Source organism: Agelaius phoeniceus, chromosome 10, assembly GCF_051311805.1.
Source record: "Agelaius phoeniceus isolate bAgePho1 chromosome 10, bAgePho1.hap1, whole genome shotgun sequence".
NCBI classification, from domain to species: Eukaryota; Metazoa; Chordata; class Aves; order Passeriformes; family Icteridae; genus Agelaius; species Agelaius phoeniceus.
Genome location: NC_135274.1, coordinates 19,324,688 through 19,348,773, shown reverse-complemented (window position 1 = coordinate 19,348,773; position 24,086 = coordinate 19,324,688). Strand labels below are relative to the sequence as shown.

The following is a 24,086-nucleotide window of genomic DNA, read 5'->3' as shown; positions in this document are numbered from 1 at the left end:
TTCAGTAACTGTTACAAAGTTAGGCTGAAAGTTGACAAAAGTCTTAAAGCTTCTCCTGAAAATGTTATTTTAGTTACTCTGAATTTTTCTAAATTTAGTGCAAGCTACTTTTAAATTATGCTGTTTATTCAGTAAGTGTTTTTAAGTCCATACCTTAATGAAATCATCATACACAAATTTGACACTTTTTATTTTAAAGATGTTAAAGTTCACAGGAAGAATCATTTACAAAAATCTCTAAAGCTTGAATGAGACCATTACAAGTCTGTTTCCTTATTTTCCTTGGTTCTGAGTTACTTAATTCAATTTAAAACAATTAGATACTGATTTTTCCCTTGTTAAACATGGGCAGTAATGGAAAAATACACTTCCTTCTCATTATGCCATACTTAATACTGGCATGAAGAACTTGCCAATTCTCATAATGCTTGGCAGAGTTGCAAGTTAGGGCACAAGGGAGAAAAGCAGCATCCTGCTGAATTCCCAGTGTCACCTGGTGCCAGGGAGTGGGTGTGAGCTCAGGAAGTTTAGTCAGAAATGCAGTGATGTTCAGGCAGGGAACAGAATGGTCCTGAGGGGCTGCAGGCAGAGGGAGGAGCAGGGAAGGGGGAGTGGTGCAGCCACCTGGAGCAGCCGTTCCATCATCAGATGATTGATAAGAATATTAAAATAGTTGTGCTTTAGACGAAAATGTCTCTTTCCAGCTGAGGCATGAGTGTGTCCTCTCTTGTCATTTGTTACAAGCTGTGGGATTTGAAATTATTTTGAGCTGGTAAAGGTCCTTCAGGACTCTTGTAATGAGGTAATTTTAGACTATGAATCAGTGTGTGTGGTGCATCCATCTTCAGTTGTCAAAGCACCACACTTCAGAATTGCTTAGTAAATGTCCACGGGCTAGGAAGAGACTTCTCCCATTGTATTTAGTAACAACTGTTTGGTTTGGGGGATTGGCAGCTGCCCTTTAGCTTCTTATGTGATATGACTTCGAATGAATTCTAAGATTTTTCTGGGTTTTAGTTACTCTGCCTCTCTGTGTTTGCTAAAAGATGTTGATTAGAACTGTAGGTAGAACTGTGTTGCAGTGAAATATCTTCATTGCATAGTTTCTTGCAAATTTAATGTGTGCCTGGAAAAGCCAAAATTAAGAGCAAGAGGATTTTGTGTGCTGCTGAAGTGCTTTCTTAAGTCCTCAAGAAGTGATCACCTGTACAGATGTGTGGTACAGGTAGTGTTAGTGCAGGGCCTCACGTCTCCATTCCAAGTTCTCAGTTCAGAGCAGAGCAGAATAGAAGAGACTGTAAATACTTTGGTAATGCTGGTGCTTTGTTAGGCTTACCTCAACACATTGTGCAACAACTTGATCTTTTAGTTCTTTTTTCTCCCCCCTTTTTCATGCTGTGCATGTCGTCAGATATTGAAACCTAACAGGCAAATGGTAAGAGTTTAGAAGAGGAGGAGATACAAGATATTGTATCTGTTACTTCATAGGATTAAAGGATGCAGCATCCGCAGTGTAAATGTGTTCAAAAATAAAATGGTGGCAAGAACCTGTGTGTGTTTTGCGTTCTAACTCTGTGACCATTGAGAGCAGTGTTAGCAAAGACACTTTCTTTCACAGGTCACTCAGGAGAAGAAGTTTAATTTTACTTTTAAGATGAATATTGCAGCAGTTAACAACAAGCACATTACTTGTTAACCATTACTGTTGGTGGGACAAGTAAATCCAAGGCTTCAAAAGGCATGTTATCACAAAGATCTTTAAAATGATCAGTAAATCCAGACTCATGGCTGCCTCTATTTTGTACCTTATGTATAGATGAGAGAAGCAGTTGTGAGATCTGTCCTCAGGCTGTTGGGATTTTTTGTCAGAGCTCTGCAACAAGAACTACAACTGTGTGAACCCCAGTTCCGTGCCCCTGTGCTGTACTGACACATCAGCTCTAGGATGACCTTGGTTGCCTGTCTGCATGTGGTACCTCCCTCCTTGCTTGCTTAGTCTGCTGCCAGTAAACACAGAGTTGAGGATTTGGTCATTGCTCAGTTTGCCAGTGGCAAAACCAGCTGTGAAACAGCAAAATCTTCCCCGTGATCCCCCAGCCAGTTCCAGGCTGGACCTGGTGTAGAATGGCAGCCCTGAGTAGCATGTGTGTAGATAGATACAATCTCAGCATCCCTGCTTGGTTGTCAGAGCTGAGATTTTATTGTTGTAGACCTTGTTCAGAGTTTTGATAGTTTAATTTATGAGCACAAGAGAATACAAAAGTGACAGATTTCAGTGTTTCAGAATTAGCTTAATTTTGTGTGTTATTAGCCTTGAAACAAAGTGTCTTTTCCTTAGAATTTTCTTAGTAAAATACAATGGCACCATTATTTTTGAATTGTATAATCGTGCTTGGGGTTAAAAGTGAACCTTCATTCGATGCTGCATGTTTAAAATTATCTGGAAGCATTTAAACTGAAAATTGTTTTGCACTTAAAGTGAATACCTTCCACCCAATATTTCCTTTCTATTGGACACTAATAATGAATTGATCAAATTGGTGTCTTCATTTCCCTATCATTTCATATTCCTTTTTTGGCCTTTTTTCCCCCCATATTTCATGTAGCCTTTGTGATGATTTATTTTGAACTAAGAAGAAAGATGACTTGAGGGTTGTTATTTATGCTCTTATCATAATCCGTATTTTTTCTAGTAGTTTGTGTTGTATCCTCCTTGCTTTTTTCATGATGATTACTTGTCACAAGCTTATGTTTTATTTCTTTAGTGTAGCTGACTTGAGAAGAATTTACCTTACTGTGAATGCCCTTAACTGATGGTTTTTTCTTCCATGATTTTTGCCTTGCCATTTTCTTAGATGTTTGGGAACTGGACATTTGGTACTTTGGTCTTCACCGTTATGGTTATAACTGTTACGATGAAGGTATGATACCACACTGCTCTTTGGGCTTGGATGTGTAGGCAAATATGTAATATAGCAGTAATTTAAAATGGATTCCAAAGTTACTGATTCTTGAGGGTTCCAGATAAGTGATTTTTATGTTTAGTTAAACAGTGGTTGAAATTTTTCTTCAGTTTTTGTGTGTTACAACAATACTTAGTGTTGGGGCTGGAAGTTCATAAGTGTGTTCTGACTGGTATTTATAATTTTCTGTGAAGTGGAAAACAGAAGCTCACTGAAGTTATCTCTGTTTTAGATGGCACTAGAAACTCACTTCTGGACATGGATAAACCATTTTGTTACTTGGGGATCCATTGTATTTTATTTCATATTCTCCTTGTTTTATGGGGGAATTATCTGGTAAGTGATTTTCCCCCCATCCTTTTTATCACATGTAATATCAATGAAGCTAAAAAACACTGAGAAATTATGTTCTACCATCTTGCTCTGAATTTTGTGACAGGTTTGTGGTAAAAAGGTTTTAAATCTAGACTGGCCACTTGCTTTTGGTGAGTCTTTGAAAAATTTAAGTGCTGCTGTGCTGTCCTGTGCTCAAGGACACACAGTATCTTTCTCTGACAGCCTGTAACTATAAAGGCATTTTTAAGTAACTAGGTTCCCAAGGTGCTATGTACTAGGTGAATAATTGCAACAGAAATAAAGATGCTGGGATTTGAATCAGTAAAGTGAAGTATTTTTGCTTTTAATTTTGAGTTTGGAGAGGTAGAGTGGTGATTGATTCTCTGCAGCACAATTTAAAATTAAATCAGAACCTTTTCCTCCAAAGTTCAGTACCCCCATTCCCTGGAGCTCATTGGCAGGTCAGGTCCAACAGGTTGCTGGACTTCAGGTGGACATGGTGCAGTTGTGACTCTGCATCCTGAGTGCCTCTGCTTGATGTAAAATAAGATACACTTGAGACAGCCTGTGCTGTACTTTTGTTCCTAGAAGTTTTTAGTAATTGCCACTTCTTTTAACTTTTCAGGCCATTTTTACATACCCAGGACATGTACTTTGTATTTGTTCAACTGTTGTCAAGTGGTTCTGCTTGGTTTGCCATAATCCTCATAGTAGTTGCTTGTTTGTTTATTGATGTTGTGAAGAAAGTGCTGTACAGACATCTGCAACCAACAAGTACTGAAAAAGCTCAGGTAATGTTATGCTTTTGTATCCAACTTGACCAGTAGTAAACCTCTTACATTGCTGTCATGTGCAGAGAAGTGTTCTCATTTCAAAATACACTTATTAATTTCAAATTACGAAAGTGAGGACACCATTTTACAAGGCAGTAATGTTTATGTTTAGTAATTGGTAATAAAAAGAATAGAATTATTTGAAGGGGTCAGTCTTTTGCATCTTGGCTTGCAGCTGTATGAAAGGATCATACTGCACATTTTTACAGTGCTTTATAGATGGTAACTTACTTTTTGTTTAGGTATTAGAAGTATTAGAAGCTACTGCTCTAATTAGCACTGAATAGTTCTTAAAATGTGATGGAAACAATAATTGTAAAAATTACTTTAGTAAAACTTGTTTTAATTAGTATTTCTTAAATATCAATCATTTCATATACTATACATTTGATTGTTGATTCTGTAATTAAAACTAATTACCTATGTGGCAGTTTCACAGATTCATAGACAAGGTCTTAAGTTATGCTGTGGTAATGGAATCTCCCTTCTGCCTGACACAGCCTACAGAAAATAATTTAAAACATTCTGGTGAGATTAGACTGTCTTTTAGGTAAATATCTTTGAGTGTTTTCTTCTTTTTAGAGACAGTTATTGAGAAGTAATCCTGGCCTATTGTTCTAATAGTAACTGTCTCTCTGGTTTCAGTTTTCAACATTTTATCTTTTATACTTCTTCTGCTAAACTGAGAAGGTTTCAATTACAATTTGTGTTTTATTCACAGTTAGCTCTGTGATCAAGCTAGTTTTAGCACTGATAGGTAGATTGGACTTGCATCTTCAGTCAAAAAGGTTGTTTTAGAGTCTTCTCATCATTCTTGTGTTTCTCCTGTAATTTTCACCCTTCTTCAACCTCATTTTGAATTTTGGATTTGACCAGTGGACCCAATATTCCAGTACAGCAGACATCAGTGCCAAGTACAGAAATGATGAGTCCCCAGCTACATTCAGATTACAGAATCACATACATCAATAACCTGTTGTCTTCTGCATCTTCTAACACATCTGCAGGTGGTGATGTTGGTTTCTTGGGCATTGATGAGAGGTCAATTAGCATAGGGCCAAAAATAGTGAAAGTGTGTGAAGAACCAGCTGACAGAGATGTCCCATGCACAGTTATGGTCTGAAACATCTCAGCAGCTTTCTGTCCACCTGTGTGCCAGGTGGATTTTGTGGTGTCCCAATTGCTTAATGCAAGTGGCACTGAGCTCTGTGCCATGCAGAACTGCTGACTGCACTGCATCAGTGCTGCAATCTTTAGCATCTAACCTTGTAATTACTTTGATGTAACTGCACATTGACTTAATTAGATTATATTACCCTTCTAATGTGCGTGTTAAAAAAAAACCAAACGTGTGAGACCTTCTCTTCGTTTGCCTAGGATCAACATCGTGCTGATAAGCCTACTGCTAGCCAAAATATCCCACTAGTCCCTTTCAAAAATTGCAATATTGGCTACTTTTTCCTGTCTTGGAATTTAGTAGCTAAAAGCCAAAGTAAATAACCACAGGCTTTCATAAGACTGTTCAGATAGACCTGGTAAGGCTCTGGATTGCACATTACTGGACTTCTTGGGTTAGAGTGTCTGTAGGTAATGATATTTACCTTTTCTTATTTGTTCAAAAACTAGTGGTAGTATTTATCAAACACTCTCTTTCCTTCCTTGCTGTACATCACCTCTTGCTGTGTGGTATGGTACTGGTGTGGTTCTTGAGGTTTTTCATGTTCTTGAAGTGCTTGAATTAAAACCCTAAAAGCCACATGGATTTTCCTGCCCTTATCCATGTGGTTCTTGCTACATTCTCTTGCTTTAGGGCTCCTTTCTAAAGATTTTTTTGGTTCAGTTTAATGCCATTACAGCTGTGCAGTCAAAGACACAGTAACACTTTTTATTTTTAAGAAGGAATCTTGATGAATATCTAACTCCTTTCCTGTGGCTATAGCTTGATTCCTGGCCATGGGGATTTTGCTTTGTGCATCTCTATTAGTTATCTTTTTTCTTATTTGCTTTCTACTTTGCATTTGACAGAGTCAGCACTGAGGTCTCTGTTTACCAAAATACTGTCTTTTCTCTGAAAATTCTTAATTCCTGATGCTGCAAAGTCAAGGTGTCTGAAATGGGATTCAACCAGAAGTTTTTCAGCATCCATCCAGTGGTTTCTCTTTGTGTGTCTGATAGTGAAATTGTAGCTACAAATGTATTTGCAAAAAGAAGGCACCTCTTTGTTCCTTTCTTGAGGTTTAATCTGTTGAGATTTTCCTACTCTTGCTTTAATGAGACAGTCAACTCCACTGGATTCAATTCACTGTTCTTGCAGTGGGGAAGTGGATGTAACTGAAGAGGAGCAGATGATCAGCTTAGCACATTTGTTGTCAAGAAGTGACAGAGTGCTTCTTTTATCATCATACCTCATAATTTTTGTTTAAAATTCCTAGTAAATATTTTTCTTTCCATTCCCAAGCAAAGGAAGACTGACATTCAGATAGAAAGGGTTTGGAGAATATCTTTGTCCTAAATGCTAAGGGTGATGACTGATGCTAATGAATTCTGTGGAAGTCATTGAAGGAATAACTATGGAAATATGTATATTGTCCTTTAAAATTATTTTTCATTGTGTAGGTGCATCCTCTGTATAACTGAACATGTTTAATTATTCATTTTTATTGTAGGACTACATTGGTATATTTTCATATGGAGGAAGAAAAAAGCTTGGTTTACAGTTACTGTGTTTTTATTGTGGCAAGATAAATTCTTACATGCCCTAGTTCTTTGTTTTTAAATTGCAGCTTTTTAGGTTATTTGTTTCTGTCTGCCATCATTTAAATTCCAAACTAATCCCAGGAACAATGAGCAAAATACACATTTCTCAGCTGAAAATGCTGGCCCCTATTGTTCTAATTTTTCAGAACTTTTTTGTGTGTGACTTACCTTAGTGCTCTGAATTCACTATATCTGTAGGATCCTGCCTTACCTTGATTTTATATCTTTTTGTTAGTATAAGGTGATAGTATCAAATGTGAGATTGCCTCTGATCTGTTAGATGTTACATGTAGCTAAGCTTTTCATTAGAGAGCAGAGAAATTTAACTGATATGAGAGAGAAATTTGATAGGCTTTTAAATGTAAATATTGTTCTTTAACAGCAACTTAAATCTCAGTCATTCGTTTTAGGAAACTAAAAATTAAAAATTCGACAGGCAAGCATGAGTTGACTTTTATAGAGGATGAGCTTGGTTAACTTTATGTTCTTTAATGCACTTAAGGTGAATGTGTGTTACTGTATTTTATTTTAGTTTTGCTGGTTTCAAGGGTTTTTTGCTGGCCTAAAGAAAAGCCATCTTATATTTCACTGAGGTCAGTTGCCCTGAAGTAGCTTGTGGGCAATTTCTCAATATAGATCTGTTACAGAAGCATACAGGAGGAATTGGACAGTAAGGTAAATGTGAATCAAAATATAAATCTTTGAGTAAAGATAAATCACACTGTTGAGGGGAGAAATCAATACAGAATGAAGGTGTCTGGTAAAGCACAGATGTAAAAGTGTGTAGGCCTTTTCTCTCAGCATGAAAGCAAAGGTACTTTAAGAATGGTCCTGCCAGTGACTGGCTGTGATGGTCCCAGAAGCTGTCTTGAAGGTACCAGGCTTGTGTTCTGTATATGATGTGTATTCCACTTAAATAACAATGTGTTGTCCTGTGTCTTTCTCTTAGAAAACTACTGCTGCTACTTACTGACATGTATGTTCCATCCCTTCTCTGTCCAATTGTAGATGTACTCCAACAGAGTTGCTTTAAGTGACGAGTTCATCGCACTGCAGCCATTGTCCAGGGCCAGGAATCAGCTGAGCAAAATTAGGTAGAGTAGGAGGGACAGTTCCTCATCAACTCTTATGCATGCTTAAGGTGAACTAACCAGTGCTGAGAGAGATGGGAAGAGGCATGAATATATTTTAGTGGGGTGAGAGGGCAATACATGTAGTGCAGAAACATTCAGTTTGGTGATTTCTTGGCTTTGCTCTGTGTTTCTGAGCCAAATGCTTCTCCTAAGTAGCATGTGTTGGACGTTTTGTTTTTTTTAAAAGGAAAAAACATCCCTAGCATGATGGTCAACTTCCAGAATAAAGATCAGCTGTTCTTGCATCCATTTTTAAATAATCGTAGTTTCTAGCATGGTTATAATGCTTTTGGTTTCTTTATGATAAAAATTAACAGTGCATTTTGCATGCTGGATAATTTCAGCTTTATAAGGCTGTGACAGGAAGATCCATGTACTTCAGGCAGCAATTTCTTGCAAGTTATTTGCCCATTTTAATTTGCTTTCAATTGTGTCAAAAGAGCAGATAATGTTTGAAGCTTGGGTGCGTCCATACCCTTGTGCAGCTGAGGCTTTTTGTGTCTGTTTTGTGCGGCTATAAAGTGAGTGTTGTTTGTTTTCAATGTGTATAGATACATATTCCTAAAGGCATTTGGCTACAAAGTCCCAGAAAATTATTCAAAACAAGATCAAAGCATACATGTGTCTGTGTAGGTAAAACATGATTCTGCAACTCTTCAAATGCACTGAGTTCAGCAAATGAAATGCTGTCAAATGCTGATTCTCTTTTGTAAGACTTAAGCATACATCAGCAATGTCTCAGTCTGTATAATTCCACATCCTACAGCAAGAATTAATGCAAAAATCTGATTCCTTTTAAATATTTTTCAAGGTGACTTTGTTGTTAAAAATGTGCAAATAGGTGCCTAGGAGAACCAACTAACCTACATTTTAAGGACTTAATTGTTAAACCTGTTTATTAAACCAAAAGAGAAAAGTTTTGTATTTCCTCTGAGAGTGCACTACAACTTTACAAGGCAAAACTTGAAATGGCCATTGTGTTGTGTTGTTAGTGACCCCAGTGTGAAACACAACACCTTGGATTTCCAAACACCCAGGGGGATAGTGGTGGACTGGTTTTATTTTGGTTTGTTTTGAATTCAGCAGTTAATATCTTTAAAACAGGCAAAGTACAGTATAGCTTTTGAAAGCTGTTAAACTTAGCAATATATTGGGGAGGTTCTTCTGCAAAAGCCTTTACAAGTTAGCTTTTCAAATTCCTAGTTTATCAGATATCTTGGTTTATCAAGTTACCTTTTAAAAACTGTGGATAAGTGTAAGTTTATTTTCTCAATTAATTATTAAAGTAAATTACATCACACATCATAGCTACACCAAAGGTTTTATAATTCTGCTAAAATTTCAAAAACTAAACACATCTTAATGGTTATACAGCTGGATGGTCAAAGAAAAATAAAGCTGTCTAGGAATGCAGCACTGTAGCCATTAAAATGCTAAAACCAGGAGAATCTTTGCTAATGTGAGGCAATTTTCTTCATATTAAACTTAGGGAAAAAAGGGGAAATCTGTTTTGTCCATGAGTAACAAATGATTATGCAAATCCAATTCTCTTGTAAGTCAGAACTTTTGCACTTGAGTATCTGATAGTACCTGAAGTACAAGCACTAGCTGCTTTCTAATGTGCAGTTGAGCTTGTAAAGTGCAACAAGAAGCAAAGAAAGATTCAGGTTTCTCTAGTTCTTTTTTCTGTCTTTGGACAAAGTTCAAAAGTTATCCTGTGGATCCTTGCCTAAAACAGTGAAAAGGAACATCAATTGATAGACAGAAACTACTCACTTCACTATACTAAATAAAATCTAATTTGTAGTGGAGAGCGTGAGTTGGTTTCTGTGGTTTTCCCAAAGCAACAGGGCAAAGAAGGCAAGAAAATTGTGGGAGCATGAAACAAAACAGCTGCCTGGTGAATATGTAGCTGTAAAGCAGCTAATCTGTCACATCTCATTTGTACATGCCCACCCAGGGATTGCATCCTTTGTGACTGCAGAATGCATGGAGGTTGATGAACAACTTTGGCAGGTTTTTGTTGTTTGTAAATGTGTATTAAGAGTCTCAAAAGGAGCATTACTCCAGGTTAAACTGAGTTATGCCTTGTTCTGCCAAAATGCTTACTCTTCTCTTGAGACCAAAAGAAGACTTATTTTATGAATGCAAATTAAAAGAGAAGTATGATGTTACAATAATTTTTTGTTTCTGTAGGCTTCACAGTGTGCAAAAAATGCTCAAGTTTATATTGAGTACATTGGTGATGTACAGTTAGGATCTTTGAGGGGATCTTCTAAGTGTGGAGGTGATTCCTGTAAATCAGAATTGCAGTCTTTTGTGCCTGTTAAAGTCTTGCCTCTGAACTTTACTGTCCCTTTTGGAACGTGGGATGAAGAGGAAATGAGGCAGCACAGGCAGGTGCAGGTGTTGTGCTTCACTGGAGTCTGGCAGAGTACTGCTTTCCTTCATAGCTGTCTCTTCTGTTCTTAGAATGTGTGAAATATGTACCAGGGTACTAACTGGGTCCCACTGTATCTCATTCCATGTTTTTATCTGTAAAGAAAGTGTTCTGTGTGCATGTATGTCTACATGTCCTGTGCTTTGTAAGAACTGTCAGAAATCTTAAGCCACATTTGAGATGTGTTGCTTGGACAGATGTTTTGATTCTGCTTACTGATGGGATTAACTGTGTTTACAGAGTTTCTACCTTTGGACAGTGTGTTATGAACTGTACCCAGAACTGGGGAAATGTAAGACACCAGGAAGGGTTTTATTTACAGAGAAGGCTGTCAGTGCACAGTGTTATATTTGGGGCTCTGGAGCATTTACCTTGTCACAGCCAAACCCTGTTCTTTCCCCATCTCCAGCCTCATGAGTCTGTTGTTGCCTGGTTTTCCCTTCATCTCAGTCCAGATCTGCTCTTTAGCTGTCTCAGGAGCTCCAGGCCCTGCCTTTAAGGCCTTCATTCCTTGTCTATATTTTTAACTCCAGCTCCTGTTCCATAGGATTCCTCCCTACAGCTTTCAGGTCTGACCCAGCCCAGCTGTGTCGAGTCAAGAGCAGAGAGGTCTGTGTTCCTTTTACAGCCTATGTTTTCTGTAAGGAACATGCAATTTCCAAGAAAACTGACCCATTGGAAGCATGAATTCCCACTAGTGAGGAGTGCCAGAACACCCTGATGTGCTGCACTTTGATCAAGGGTGATCTCTTCCTTTACAGACCTGTTAGCATAGCTTGGTGCTGATCTGTTGGCTAATCCACAGAATCTATCACAGGAAGATGAGGAAATGAGGGAAGAATGCACCATTTTGGATTTGACTTCAGTCACAAAGTGCACATACTACTTACCTGAAGAAACCTTGGTCTAATGACTTTGAAATAATGAAATAATTTGGCCCTTGTAGGTTCATTTGATACAGAGTATCAAATGAAAAAAAGAGTAGAAAAAAAGTGATAGAAACATCATGGCAGTGAAGTTGTTAGACATCAACATTCCTATATATTTTCTTTAAAAAATTTAAATCCAATTGTTTGGGATTTTGGTATACAGTATATTAAGGGTTAAAGATGGTGAGATTTACAGTAGGGAGCAAGCTTTAACTTAATTGTGGAATAGTAATAACCATCTCATATCAATCTTCTAAAACATCCATGTGGCATCAGAATGCTGGCAGCTGGGACCTGGGCTCAGGGGAATACCCTGCAGTGCTCTTAGCTTGGTGTACAGGATTAGACACATTCCCCATTCCGCAAAGTCCCAACTTTTCAGTGTGATTAAATCTTGGGTTGAAATGTCTATCTTGTGACATATGGAATAACCTGAAGTAAGACAAACAAACTGAAATGGTCCTTTCTGTTAGAAGGGGATGAAAACAAAACTCCAAAATCTCTTAAGAATTTTAGATTCCAAATTTGTTGTTTTTCCTTGTAGTCTGTAGAGCACAAGAAGGCCAAACACTTTTAACACTTGGGTGCTGAGAAACCACATTTGATCCACCAAAAATAAAAATTGCCTCTTGACCTTGTAAATTGCCTTGTTCTCTCAAGACCAGACCTGTGAAAGTTCTTGTAACAATGGTAACTTTTAAAGCAATGCAAGCATGGTGCTTTATAAGATCTGTTGCTTTTCTGTCCTTCCAGATGGAAGAAGATAAGGGTTCAGTCAGCTCAGCATGTGACTTTGCTGAAAGCAGGCACAGAGGGGAGGACAGTAGGCAGCTGCTAGACCCATCTTGCCTGCCCGACAGTTCTTACCTCCACTAGGTAGTACTCCCACTGTACCCTAATGTGTGTGTGTTTATTTACATATATCATACAGAGACAGTCATTGAGCCATCTCCAAAATACCCATATTTTTGATATCTGCAAGAAAAATTGCATCATAGAATGTTGGTTTGATTTTATTTTTCTTTATCAAGCTCAATCATTCTTTAATTCTGCACCTCAGTTGCTTTTTGATTTATTACATCCAGTGGGCCATTCTCATATGAAGTATTATGTTTATTGAGATTCCAGATCTCACCTTATGAACATACTTTGTTTGCCACCCAAATATTAATAATATCTGGTATTTCTCTACACTCATTAATTTTTTTAAAGCATTGTCTCTCCTGTCTTGTGTTTCCTGAGGGTTTGTTTCAGGTCTCCAGGGAACATTATGCCTTCCTGCCTTGCCATGCTAGGTTTTACTTTGGTATAAAATTCTGACCATAATTGTCCTCCACAGAGAGAAAGTGAGAAAAGAGACTTTCTAGTATATGTATCTTCCTTCCAGGTAGTGGATGTAAATAGAAAAATCTGTGTTCATCAGGCAATGATAAACAGTATATCTACATATAAAATTTAGTTAGGTTTTTTTGTCCTTAATGTTCTCACAGCATTTCTTTACACTTAACTGTGTACACTGTGAGTTTGCTAGAAAAGAATTGTTGTTTCCAGACTTATGTAAGGTCTCATTTGCTATTTTTTAAAAAAGTGATATTAACTTTTTCAGAGGTATTGGTTCAAGCGTGATCTTTTTGTATCTAACTTGTGAAGAATAAAGGAGATTCTCCAGAAAAAGAGACACTAGACCTCCAAAATCCAGAGTTGAGGGTTTGCTCCTTGGAAGCTTTTTTGGGTTACTCTTGGTTCCTCTTTCTGGCAGTCTTTGGATAATATCCAGGGCTCCTGGCTCTCAGGGTAGCAGATTCTAAGGAAAAAATGCTCTGGTTCATCTGATCCAGCATACAGCTGCTGTAATGTGACTTTCTGCAGTAAATTTGAAGGCCTGCTTGAGCATAATGGATGAACTAAATACTCTGTTTGAAATCCTGAGTGTAGCAATGTTACAGTTTTGTATTGCTGTGGCCACAGCTGTGAGGGTCTCTCCATCTGCAGCAGGGGGTTTGCCTGCTGACCTCCAAATGGGAATTCCTTCTGCTCTGTGTAATCTCTTGTGTCACAACTCACAGTCTGAGGTGGCTCTGAGGGTCATATTTGCTGGTACTGCAGTGCTGCCAACTGTGCAGTTCCTGATTCTGGTATCTTCTGTGGCACTGCAGTTGGGACCAGTCATGGTGGTCATCACATGAGGGTGTTCAGGGACTCAGGCTCTGTTGAGATGTGTTTTGTTTTGTTTGTCTTTTGACCAGAACCCCTTTCAGACCTGTCACTTGCAAATCTTCTGCTCCTGCCTGTACAGAAGTTCATTGTGACAGTACATGTTCCTTCTGTGTCCCAAAGACCCCCCAGATGAGTGTGTGAGTCAAAGTGTGTTCTGCCTGTACTCAGCCACAGCCTCTGAGGTGCAGCATCCACAGGATCAAGGGGCTCAGTTTGTGGAGAATCCTGTACACTCCATCAGCTGCTGAGTGACAGTTCTGTGAACATCACAATGAGTGGTGTGATGGGAAGGTCTGGAGGGGCTGTGGGGAATGTGGCACAGGGCTGAGGAAGGGCAGGCACAGGAAAAGGTGCATGGAAACAAACACCAGTTCTGCGTGTGTTCCTCCTTGTCCTACCAGCTGAGATTTTTTCTCTTGTATTTCCAAAAGCCTCTTGTTTCTGTTAGCTGCCTCTTCTTTGTTGTGTAGGCTGTTCCTCTGTTGTGAAGCTATAAATGTGTCCAGCTGCTTGTTTGGGGGAATTAGGAAAAAGAGTGTCTCCACTCAAAGTAAACCATTCCCATAGGGAACTCTTGAGGTTCTTTGCTTTCCTTGCAGTTTTTGGCAACTGTGGGTGGCGTGGAATAAATTTGGGCTCAAAAACAGAATCTTCAGACAACAGTCAGTGACCTTTAGTGTCACAGTGAAAAGTTGTGGGAAGGTCTTAAGTGTGAGCTGTGTCCTGTCATGGGCTAAGATGCCTCCTCCCAGAATTCTTCTTTCTCCTGGTGTGAGGAGAGAGTAAAGTTCAGCCTCTGTGTTTAGTATTTGTTTGACAGGATGCTCTCATGGAGAGTTTAAATTTAAAAGCATCCCCACACTTCACATTTTTATTTCTCTTTAGAATGGTACTGAAGTCAGTTTAGGATATTCTCTCTGCAGAAGCAGGAGATTCCAGTTATGCTGCAGTTGGTGCAGCAGTGCTGTAGAGGAGCACACTGGTAGGTGGCAATTACACCCATACATCTGTTGCTGCTTTCTTTTCATTTTATTTCTTTTATTCCTTTTTTTCCTCACCTACAAAACATGAGCTTTGAAAGAGTTTATTATGCTAATGCTGAATTATTCTTCATGCTGGCATGAACATGACTGAACCTTTCTGACATCAGCCTTGTTTGCTTTTGGATAAACCATGTTCACACAATCAGGAATGTGCTTTTGTTCTGTACCAAGCCAAGGGTATCTGTGGTAGTGATATAATGTCAATTATTCTAGGAAGTTGCATTGAGGAAGAATTACTTGGGACCAAGTTGCTGTGTTGTATTCTGCAGCCTGAAGCTTTGTCTTGATAAATTTCCCTTAAAATAGGGCTGAGCTGATAGAAATTGTTGTAGGTAAATCAAGGCATCCCAGCTGGAAGTGCATGTGCTCTGCTGTGGGGTTTGGTGGAGGGAATTTCCAGGGCTGGGGAGATGCGGTGCCAGACCATTTCCGTGCGCTCAGCAAGGCTGCAATCAAACCTTGGGAAGAAGAAATTTTAGAGTATGTAGACCTTAGGGAGTGGTAATATTATTGTAGTTCTCCTATAAAATTGAAATTGAAAAATATTCAACACTCTAGCTAAGAAAACCTGCTTTCCTATGTGTTTTTCAGTAACATCTTCATTGCTAGAATTTGTGAGTACTGATTTTCCTCTTTTCTTTTTTTCTTTTTTTCTTTTTTTTTTTTTTTCTTTCCAGCTTACTGAGGCAGGTTCAGGTATCAACTGCTTGGACTCCATGTGCTGCTTCTCAGATGGGGAAACAGCATGCACATCTGTTAGAAGAATGCTGGAACGACTAATGGGAAGGTGTAGCCCAACCCGGGTCAACAGGTGTGGCATTTCTCTCAATAGCCTTTGCTGCAGACGATTCTCCTATAAACTGGAACCCGATGAGCCTGCAGCAATAGATGTCTAGAAACCAGCTGCAGGTTTTGCTTATCTAAGTAGAAAATGCAACTCTTTATTGTACTTTTTTCAACCTAAAAGATTAGCTTCTTGTTTCTTTTTGAGTGGTTTCTTTTGGGATGGGGAGGGGAAAACCAGTTTTCGAAAGATTTCTGTTAAAGTGTTTAGTTTGGCTTTACAAGCTCTTGTGTTGTATCTATCGTAATTTCTCTTGATTTGTACATTCTTCTCTTTAGAAAATCAAGCCTTGCTCCTGTTTTTGTTTTCCTTTTTATGATTACTTTTTTGCCTTCACAAATCAGGAGTTGTTTGTAAAGTCGAAAGACTTTTCCCTTTGGTTCTTGATGTACAACCTCCAAATATTTACCTTGGAGCTTGCATTACTCCTGAAGGTATACAAAAGGCTCACATTCCCCCCCTTAAATCTAACTTCATTGTTAGGAGGAGAGCCTTTAAATCTTTCAGCCATTGATTGATATGAAGATGAAATATTTTTGTAGTATAACTTTTATAATCTATTTCTAAAATCAGAGTGATTGACAGAACAGAGTCTTCAGGTTCTAAGAATTTTCAATGTTTTTTGGGTTCCAGAAGGTATATTGTCAAAATCATGTGTGCCATTCCAAAGTATGTGCTAAATAAATCTTTCCTTCACAAATCACATGTGAAACAAACCTCAGTGGGGTAAAAGCATGTTGAGTAATTGAACATGCCTGCAGAGCAACACTGCTCTTGCAGTCAGCCCAACTGGGAGAGGAGCTCTACTGAATCCTCTCATGTGCCATCTCCCCATTTCCAAACAAAGAGGGATAGCAAACAAATATGGAAATATTTGGGGGTAGAAATAAAAATAGTCTTTTGTACATCGTAATCTCTGTCCCTGAATGATATCATGGTCCTTCATTGGTCAAAAGGCAAACCTGAAAACACTGAACTTCACACATTTTCAAGGAAACTCATTTTGTATTTGAAGAACTTTGTCTCTTTCAGTTAAAGGTTGTGATATCATTCATTGGGTATCAAATCTCGTGTGGGTAATTTACCCTGACAGCTTTGTCAGCTCTGATTCTGCCTTTAGGTATTGCCTGGTCTGTAGCTCATCTCTGTTGGAACTCTTGTGTTGAACACGGTGTCTGTGCTTTCAGTCAGTCTCTCTCTTCTGGCTTGCTTATGAAATTTATTCAATGTTTCTACAAATCTAGGGTATGAGTATGCAAGAAGTTTCATTCCATATGAAAAATGAACTGTTACTATTAAGTACATTTTTAATTCAACCTTGGTGTGTAGAAAGCGGGCATGATGTGTAAAATAAACAGTTTAATAGAATTTTTAATCTACAAGGTGAGCATTTAATTGGTCTAAAAATCAACATTTTGGTAGCAGTTGCTCTAACTTTTCTGGGGTGTTTTTCACTTCTCTGTAAAACTGTGCTTTCCAAATGAGGAATTTCTCATGCTAGTTTGTTTCACTTATTGTTATCTAATTAGGGCAGATTGTTAGTTAACAATTGCCTTAGTAACCTGTAGTCTTCTTATAAGGTAGGTATTCTGTGTTTTGTTTTCTGCAATGTATTTGCAGTTTTACTATTTTCTCTTTGTTCCACTCAAATTTTCTTTCCTTAAGAACTTAAAAATACTTATTGAAGCTAATTCGTATTTGACAGAATATTAAACAGTTTTTTCAAGACTGCTTTTTGTTAGGTTTCTTTTCTGCTTACCTCATGGCCAGATGGAACTTCATCTGAAAACTACAAATTATTTTAGAGTTCTTAGAACATAGACATAAGGATTAATTTCAAGGAATATGCAAAACTATCTTGGTGCTACACTAAGGGCTTGAAGTTCTGTGGATTTTGCATCTGCCTCTGGTTGAAATTGCTCTGAACAATCTTCTAGTGTCACTTAAATTTATGTACAGTACAAATACAAGAGAGATTTTTTTTAAAGTCAGTCATATTTATTTTCTCCAATGATTTCAGCTCCTTCCACTCAGTGTTGACAACCTGGTCTAAAAGTCAAGGGACCATTTTCTCCCTTAAACTTTTTTGCTAATATTAGAAAGTCTTTATTCATTTTTTTAAATTACTAATTGCTTAAATCATATGGAGCAGTTACAAGTTGTGAAATGCCAAAGGTACAACTAAGAAAACTGTTGGGTGATTTTAAAATTGTTCAGGCGTTGTTCATGAGCTTGAGCTGCTTTGTTTTTTACCTAAATCTCCAGAAGATTGTGCAGTCCCCAACAGGATGGTCTTTTGAGTACTTGTACTCTATAAAACAGCTAAGTATTCAACCAGGAAGTAGCTGCAAATTATTTTTGTTGATTGAAGTGATGCTGATGAATATGTTGTTTGTGCAAGTGCTGTAGAATGAAGAGCACTATTTTAAATAACATTGCTGTAGGCAGCTTGTGTTGTATTCTCTGTTCCTGATATTCTGTCAAATATGATATTCTGTCAAATATGATAACATGAAATCAAACCTTGTATCAAATTTTGATAAAAACTTTGATGAATCAAAGTGATACAAATGCTTGGAGTAGTGGGCCACAGGAATATAGTCTCTTGTGCTTAATTTACTGCTTGTAAAATGTATTTGAGAAGTATTTTCTATAACTTCATTAGCCAGTTAGAATATAAAATGTGTGGTGTGGTATGTTAAAATGCATTTTGTCTGTCTGTTCCATTAAATTGTCTGTTGACTTGTCAGTCACTAAAATATTAAGAATGCTGGATCACATACATCACTTGTACAGTAGGAATCATTGCTGAATTGTTGGGTCTCCCATTAGTGGTTCTTGTGTCAAGGCACTGGATGGAACAGTTCTAAAGAAACAGCAGATTTCTGACAGAGCCTAATTTGGAGGATAAGCTCATTGTGGTTTTTATTTCCTGCCTTCCAAACTTCTTCAGCTTTTCCCATACAGTCCTAGAATGCTGTGCAGCCAAGAACAGGATTTCTTCCCAAGCAGTAATCAAGAGAAAGACATTGTGAGACCCCTCTGAGTCAGCAGCTGTGACAGCAGGGGTGGTTCCCTGATGTTTTGAAGTGTAAGAGGAAGGGATGGAACAGGTTCCTGGCTGTAGATGTTTTGCCTCCCCCAGGCTCAGGCAGTGTGGAGGTTTCCTGCTGGGACATGGCTGTGCTGGGTTCCCAGGTTGGCTGTGTGCTCCACAGGGCTCTGCTGGAGCAGCCTCACGGTGCCTCTGTGCACAGGCAGCATTCCCAGCCTCCCGAGGCACAGCACTAAAACTTCAGCTGCAAAATAGGCATAAAAACCTCTGGTTGTTTTAATTTAGAGTGATGGAAAAATAGCTGCAGCTGTGTGCTGATTACACAGCAAGCATGAATTGGCCTCTGTTTCCAAAGGTCTGAATGAACTGTGCAGGTACCTACATGAAATTAGTGCATTAGTCCTTTAAAGAGGTAAATTTGCCTGCTCTTGTAACACTTCTATCTTTTGCTCTCATAGACTTTTCTCCTCACCTCCCAGTACAAATACAAGTTCCCAGTCAGCCAAACTTTTTTTTTATTGTTACTTTAGATCATGGAGTTCAACGGATCCCTTCTATGCCAACGACAGGAGCATCTTGACTCTCTCCACAATGGACTCAGCCACTTGCTGACAGGGACATTTTTGAATGCCTTGTGGAAGCCCTGTGGTGCTCACACACCTGTAGCAGGTGCTGAGGCGAGCTCAGTGTCCGGCGCTGCCCTAGGAAAGCCCAGAGGACTCCTGAGTCCAGGCAGGGCTTGTCTGGCCTGGCAAAATCTGCACTGCAATTGCTTCCAGGATTTTTTCTAATTATATCTACCAATTGCTAAATAAGTTTTTGGTTTTTTGGGGTTTTTTTTAAGGAATGCTTTTACCTCTGACCATTTGATCCTTTTTGTTGCTGTATGAGCAGATTGGAATCCTACATTAAATACTGGAGATGTCCCTATAGGGCAATGACAGAAATCTTTCTCCTCCCAAATTAGAGTGATCCAATTTGAATCAATTTGAATCTGTGCAATTAAACTTTTAAAAGTTGTGTTTTTAATGACGACCCTTCCTTTTAAACACACATTCATTTTAAGCTGTCTTGCAGATGCTGTCTTAGCAGTTTGCAAATCAATTTTGTTACTTCTGTGGACAGTTACTGTATTCTATAAGCAATCAGTTTAGTAATTTTTGAGAGTTAAACGCAATTCAAATATTTATGCTGGTGTATGAGTGGCTAATATATTAGCCATTGCTTTGAAAAACACTTAACTGTGACAAATCAGCAATTTGGAATAATAAGGGATATAACAGCTCACTGTTCTCTGAAAGTACAATTCAGAAACCAGTCATCTTTTATTATGCCCTGTACGTTTTGTTAACAGTTCTGGATCCTGACATGGAAAAATTTGTTAAGAATTGGCAGATTGAGCAGAAGTCTCACTAGCATAAATTTTTGAATTATTAATCCTTTTAAAGTTGGGGAATTTTTGCATGTTTTGTTCTTTTTCATGTATTTATATTCGGTCACGTTGTACTTTGAAGATATAATTAATGCTTAATTATCTTCGTCTATCGGAAGGATCCGAGACCTTGATGGCAATGTTTTGATACCTAAGTATGCCAATAAAAACAAATTGCACAGTTGGAGCTCTGGGTGGTGCATCCTGCAGGTGCCTCCCTGTCCCAGTACAGACCTGTCTGCATGATGGGGGCTGGGGAGCAGCAACATTTCACTGTTCCCTCAGCCAGGGTGGCTGAACCCACTGCTTGTCCTGGGATGTGGGAGATGAAGTGGAGGTGCCTTAGAACAGAGCTGTTCATGGCTGGGGACTGGGAAAAGTGCTGCTGCTCCAGGACACCCTCTTTTGTCAGCTCTGACAGTGACATCCCATCAATAACTGGAATACTTGCCCTGTCGGACAGTTAAAAGTGTAAAGATCCACCTTAAAATTAGCTCTGGGTAAAAACTGTAAATCTGGGCTGCTGCAAACCTGGCTGACTGTAACTGGGCTGCTGCCAGGAGAGTGTCATCCCAAATTCCCCCAAATTCAATGAGCAAAGGAACAGGTCCCACTTTCCAGGGATCACATCCTTCAGATGTTCCTTACCTATAAACAGCTCTGCTGTTCATTTTCCTGCCCGTGACTTTAACTGGGATTATTTCACCTCTCCTCTTGGAGCTTTGTTTTTGCATTAGTGCCTGGCAGCTTCTCTCAGACCTGAAGGCTGTAGGTACCGTGGAGTTTACAAGATCTCAGTGCTCAAGGCAACATCTGCCTAGGAAAGAAATGGTCATTGCAACTTCATCGTTAAATTTCTAGTGACTTGAACTTGCAGCACACGAGGGATTTTTCCCACTGTTACAGGTAAAGATCAGTTCAGAAATTAAGAAGCTTTAAAAATAAATTACAAGACAAGAAGAAGGAACAAAATACAGCAAACTTTCCTTTTAAAGGAGTGTTTAATTCAGCGTTCATAGTGCATTTTTGTATCGTGTCTTCAGATGCCTGAGTGCAGTGAAGCTTGAGGCTGAAAATGTCAGTGTGCACTAGATCCCCCCAGCGAGTGCCCAGGGGATGAAGAAACACTAAAATTGAGCCTTGTCTTCTCATGCAGCAGGTATGAACATGTGGCTAACCCCCCTGCATGGGGCTGAACACCTGGATCCAGCTGGAGAGGCAATAATCCATCCAGTCCCCTCCAGATCTGCAGTAGCAGCAAAATACCCTTAATTTTCACCAATTCCTCTAATTTCCTTTATATTTCATATCTATCTTAAACCTGGGTTTAAAATAGTAATTTTCTTCCTAGTAGTTTCTTTTCCTAGGAGTCTTCATGCTGCCATGGATACCTAGGAAATACAGAATTATTTACTACTCTAATCAGATATCTGCTGTTTAGCTGTATTTTCCACCTCAACCAGAGTGTTTCACCTTTCAGCAGTGCTTGTTTGTCTGTGTCAGGCACAGCATTGTCCTGTCAGTGTGTGTGACCGTGTGCCCTCATCCATCCATGTGGTTCATGTGTCCTGCCCTGAGCCTGTTCCTTGTGTGAGGGGAGCAGAGGCTTTGCCCAAAACCCCACTCCAAGCATTTCCACTGGCCCAGCTCTGTGGGTGATGTATTTTGGCTTTTACCACACCAGTGTGTTGAGTAGATTTGCACAAAAGCAGCACAGTCGTGTATTTGAAGAATAATTTGCACTCATGATGTGTTTCTTTAAAACCTTCCATCTCCTCTCCTCCCTTTCCCCCTGCTTTCCCTTTTCCCAGTGTTTGTAAGGTTACCGAAGAAACTTGCATTTAAACAATTCAGGAAGGACTTAAGAATCCATCCCTCGGCCAAGGTATATTTTTCTATTTGCAGTAAATCTAAGTCAGTAATGTCTCATTGAGTAAGAGCATAGATGTGGTTTGCTTGAGGACAGACTTTGGTGTGAAAAATATTTTGTGTGGAAGTCACCGGGGTTTTGTGTTGATATCACAAATCTTTTAAAAATGCTCCTATTCAAGGAAGAAAGATTTTGTGTATTTCTTTGATAGCTGAAGTGTAGGAGCCAGTTCACTGTGCCCTGGGCACAGTGCAGAGTCCTTTATGAGGGAAACTGAAAAATCCAGTTAAAAATTCAGTGTAATGCTGGCATTGACCTCCCACTGCAAATTTGCTTTGCTATGGGGAGGAAAAGTTTTATTATTTACCTTTTTAGCCTTGAAATCCATAAAAGCCTGTAGCAGATGTTTGTAGTTCAAAGCAAGAGCAGTGTGCACTCACTTTACTGTGCAGTGTCCACGAGGAAGCACCTTCTCCATGGGATCATGTTCTCTGCAGGTCAGTTCTGCCTCTGGGAAAAACAGGGTTTGGTTTTGTTACTTAGGAAAATTTTAGTTGCCAAACTCATGCTTCTAAGAGGATGCAGTGGAAAAAAACCTGAGATGTTCTGAATTGGTACAAAAAATAAAATGTAAATATTCAGTTTAAAAATACTCTGTATTTTTTAAGATTACAGCAGGGAAGGGGGAACAGAAGCTTCCAAGGAAGGAATGCTGAAAACTTTGGTTTTTCATTTTCAGAAAGATTTGAGAAAAGCTTATGCAACTTAGAATGCATATTAAGCACCTATAATTTCTTATAGGAATAAAATATTATTTTCTAGTGCTAGAAGTGTCTCAAAGCTGTAGCCTAAATTATTTTTCACAGTTCTATCAGCTATTGCTGTACTTCTAAATATGTGATTTTGTCTTCCAAAGTGCTCAAGCAAAATGTGCTTTTGAACTACTTATTTTGAGGTTTTTTTTTTTTTTGTTTTTTGTTTTTTTTTTTTTGGTGTAGAATCCCTAATACCTCACCATTGTCACTGCCCTCACCACTGCTTTTTTACACAGATTGTTACACAGATGTCACTGCTTAAAGGAGCCATTCCTAGAGCTGGGCAAACCTTTCACCAGGGCCTCATTTTAGCCTTTATCCCGTTCCTAAGTTATTTCCCAGCCAGACTCTCTGCTTTGCAGCTCTGGGCTGGGACTTTTTTCTGCAAATGTTTTTCTTGTTGGTTGTTTCACACGTTCCCTGCTTCTGTTGTTTGTTCTCCGTGGCACGGTTTGGTTTCTGCTCTGCTTTGGAGCAGGAGCAGGGCCGGGGTGCGGGGATGCTCTGGCAGCTCCTGGATGTGCCAGGGACGTGCCAGGGACATGCCAGGCTTCTGCTTCCTATGGGTTTCTCTCTCCCTTCAGCTCAGTGCTGCTCCCAAGGCGTCAGGACTGGCTCAGAGCCCTCAGAGCCGCGTGTGCTGCCAGGGCCGCCTGCAGTGCTGCTCCTCCGGGGACCTTTGCAGTCACCGCCCGGCTCCGGCTGAGCCCGCCCGTGTCCCCGAGGGGGGAAGCGCTCCGCGGGACGCGGGGACAGAAACGCGCAGAGCTCCCGGGGGCTCAGAGCGACGCTCGGCTTGGCTGGAAGAGACCCCGCGGGCGCCACCTGGCCTGGGGCTTTATTCATCTCTCCTCAGCAGTTTTCAAGGAAATTACTTCAAACTGCAGCAGGTTCTCACCCTTTTTACATTTTGACAACAGGATGAAAGATGATCTGTGGAGCATGCAGTTGAAAAGGGTTAAAAATGAGGCGCACCTTGCTCCAGGAAGATCTTAATTTGTATCTCAAAGAATATATTTTTACAATTCCTAGTTGCAGTCCTCATGACAGATTTCAGCGTTTATGTATACAAAAATCACAAATCATCATCTAGACTCCTGTTTTTTCACTGAAGAGGGATTGAGCTTGCTTCTTTGAAGGGAAAAACAAATGATTTCATCTCTGCAAGTACCTTTTAAAAGCTGTTGATCCTTAATTTTAGGCAGATTAGGGGTGTTGCCTACTGGAAATGAGCAATAAGTTATACAAAGAATTTTGGACCTCTGACACTGTGGCTGCCTCATGTTATTTTTGCTCCTTTGACAGCGAGGCTGTGTGCTTGCTCCTTGTACAGCTTGGTCAGTAGTTGTTTTGAAAATGGTTTATGAAAATTATATTTATTAAATAAAATTTTCACTTCTAGCTGAGTCATTGTTTTAA

The 24,086-nt window shown here is 39.2% G+C and overlaps 1 protein-coding gene across 15 annotated transcripts in view; it reads left to right on the top strand.

Moving 5' to 3' along the window:
- Positions 1 to 24,068, top strand: part of ATP11B (ATPase phospholipid transporting 11B (putative)) — a 66,009-nt gene extending 41,941 nt beyond the window's left edge. Inside the window, exons 26-33 of one of the 15 annotated variants that reach the window (XR_013183665.1) lie at positions 1,412 to 1,435; positions 2,856 to 2,921; positions 3,196 to 3,299; positions 3,925 to 4,090; positions 7,898 to 7,983; positions 15,329 to 15,462; positions 21,794 to 21,867; positions 23,252 to 24,068. Coding sequence is in view for 12 of the 15 variants with exons in the window: in XM_077184091.1 (XP_077040206.1) it covers positions 1,412 to 1,435; positions 2,856 to 2,921; positions 3,196 to 3,299; positions 3,925 to 4,090; positions 15,329 to 15,547 (579 nt within the window). In the remaining 3 variants the exon portion in view is untranslated. Of the gene's footprint in view, positions 1 to 1,411; positions 1,436 to 2,855; positions 2,922 to 3,195; positions 3,300 to 3,924; positions 4,091 to 7,897; positions 7,984 to 12,144; positions 12,268 to 14,493; positions 14,591 to 15,328 lie in introns of those variants that run through there. The other 14 variants (XR_013183666.1, XM_077184099.1, XM_077184096.1 and 11 more) reach the window with 14 other exon arrangements.
- Positions 24,069 to 24,086: the final 18 nt, after the last annotated feature.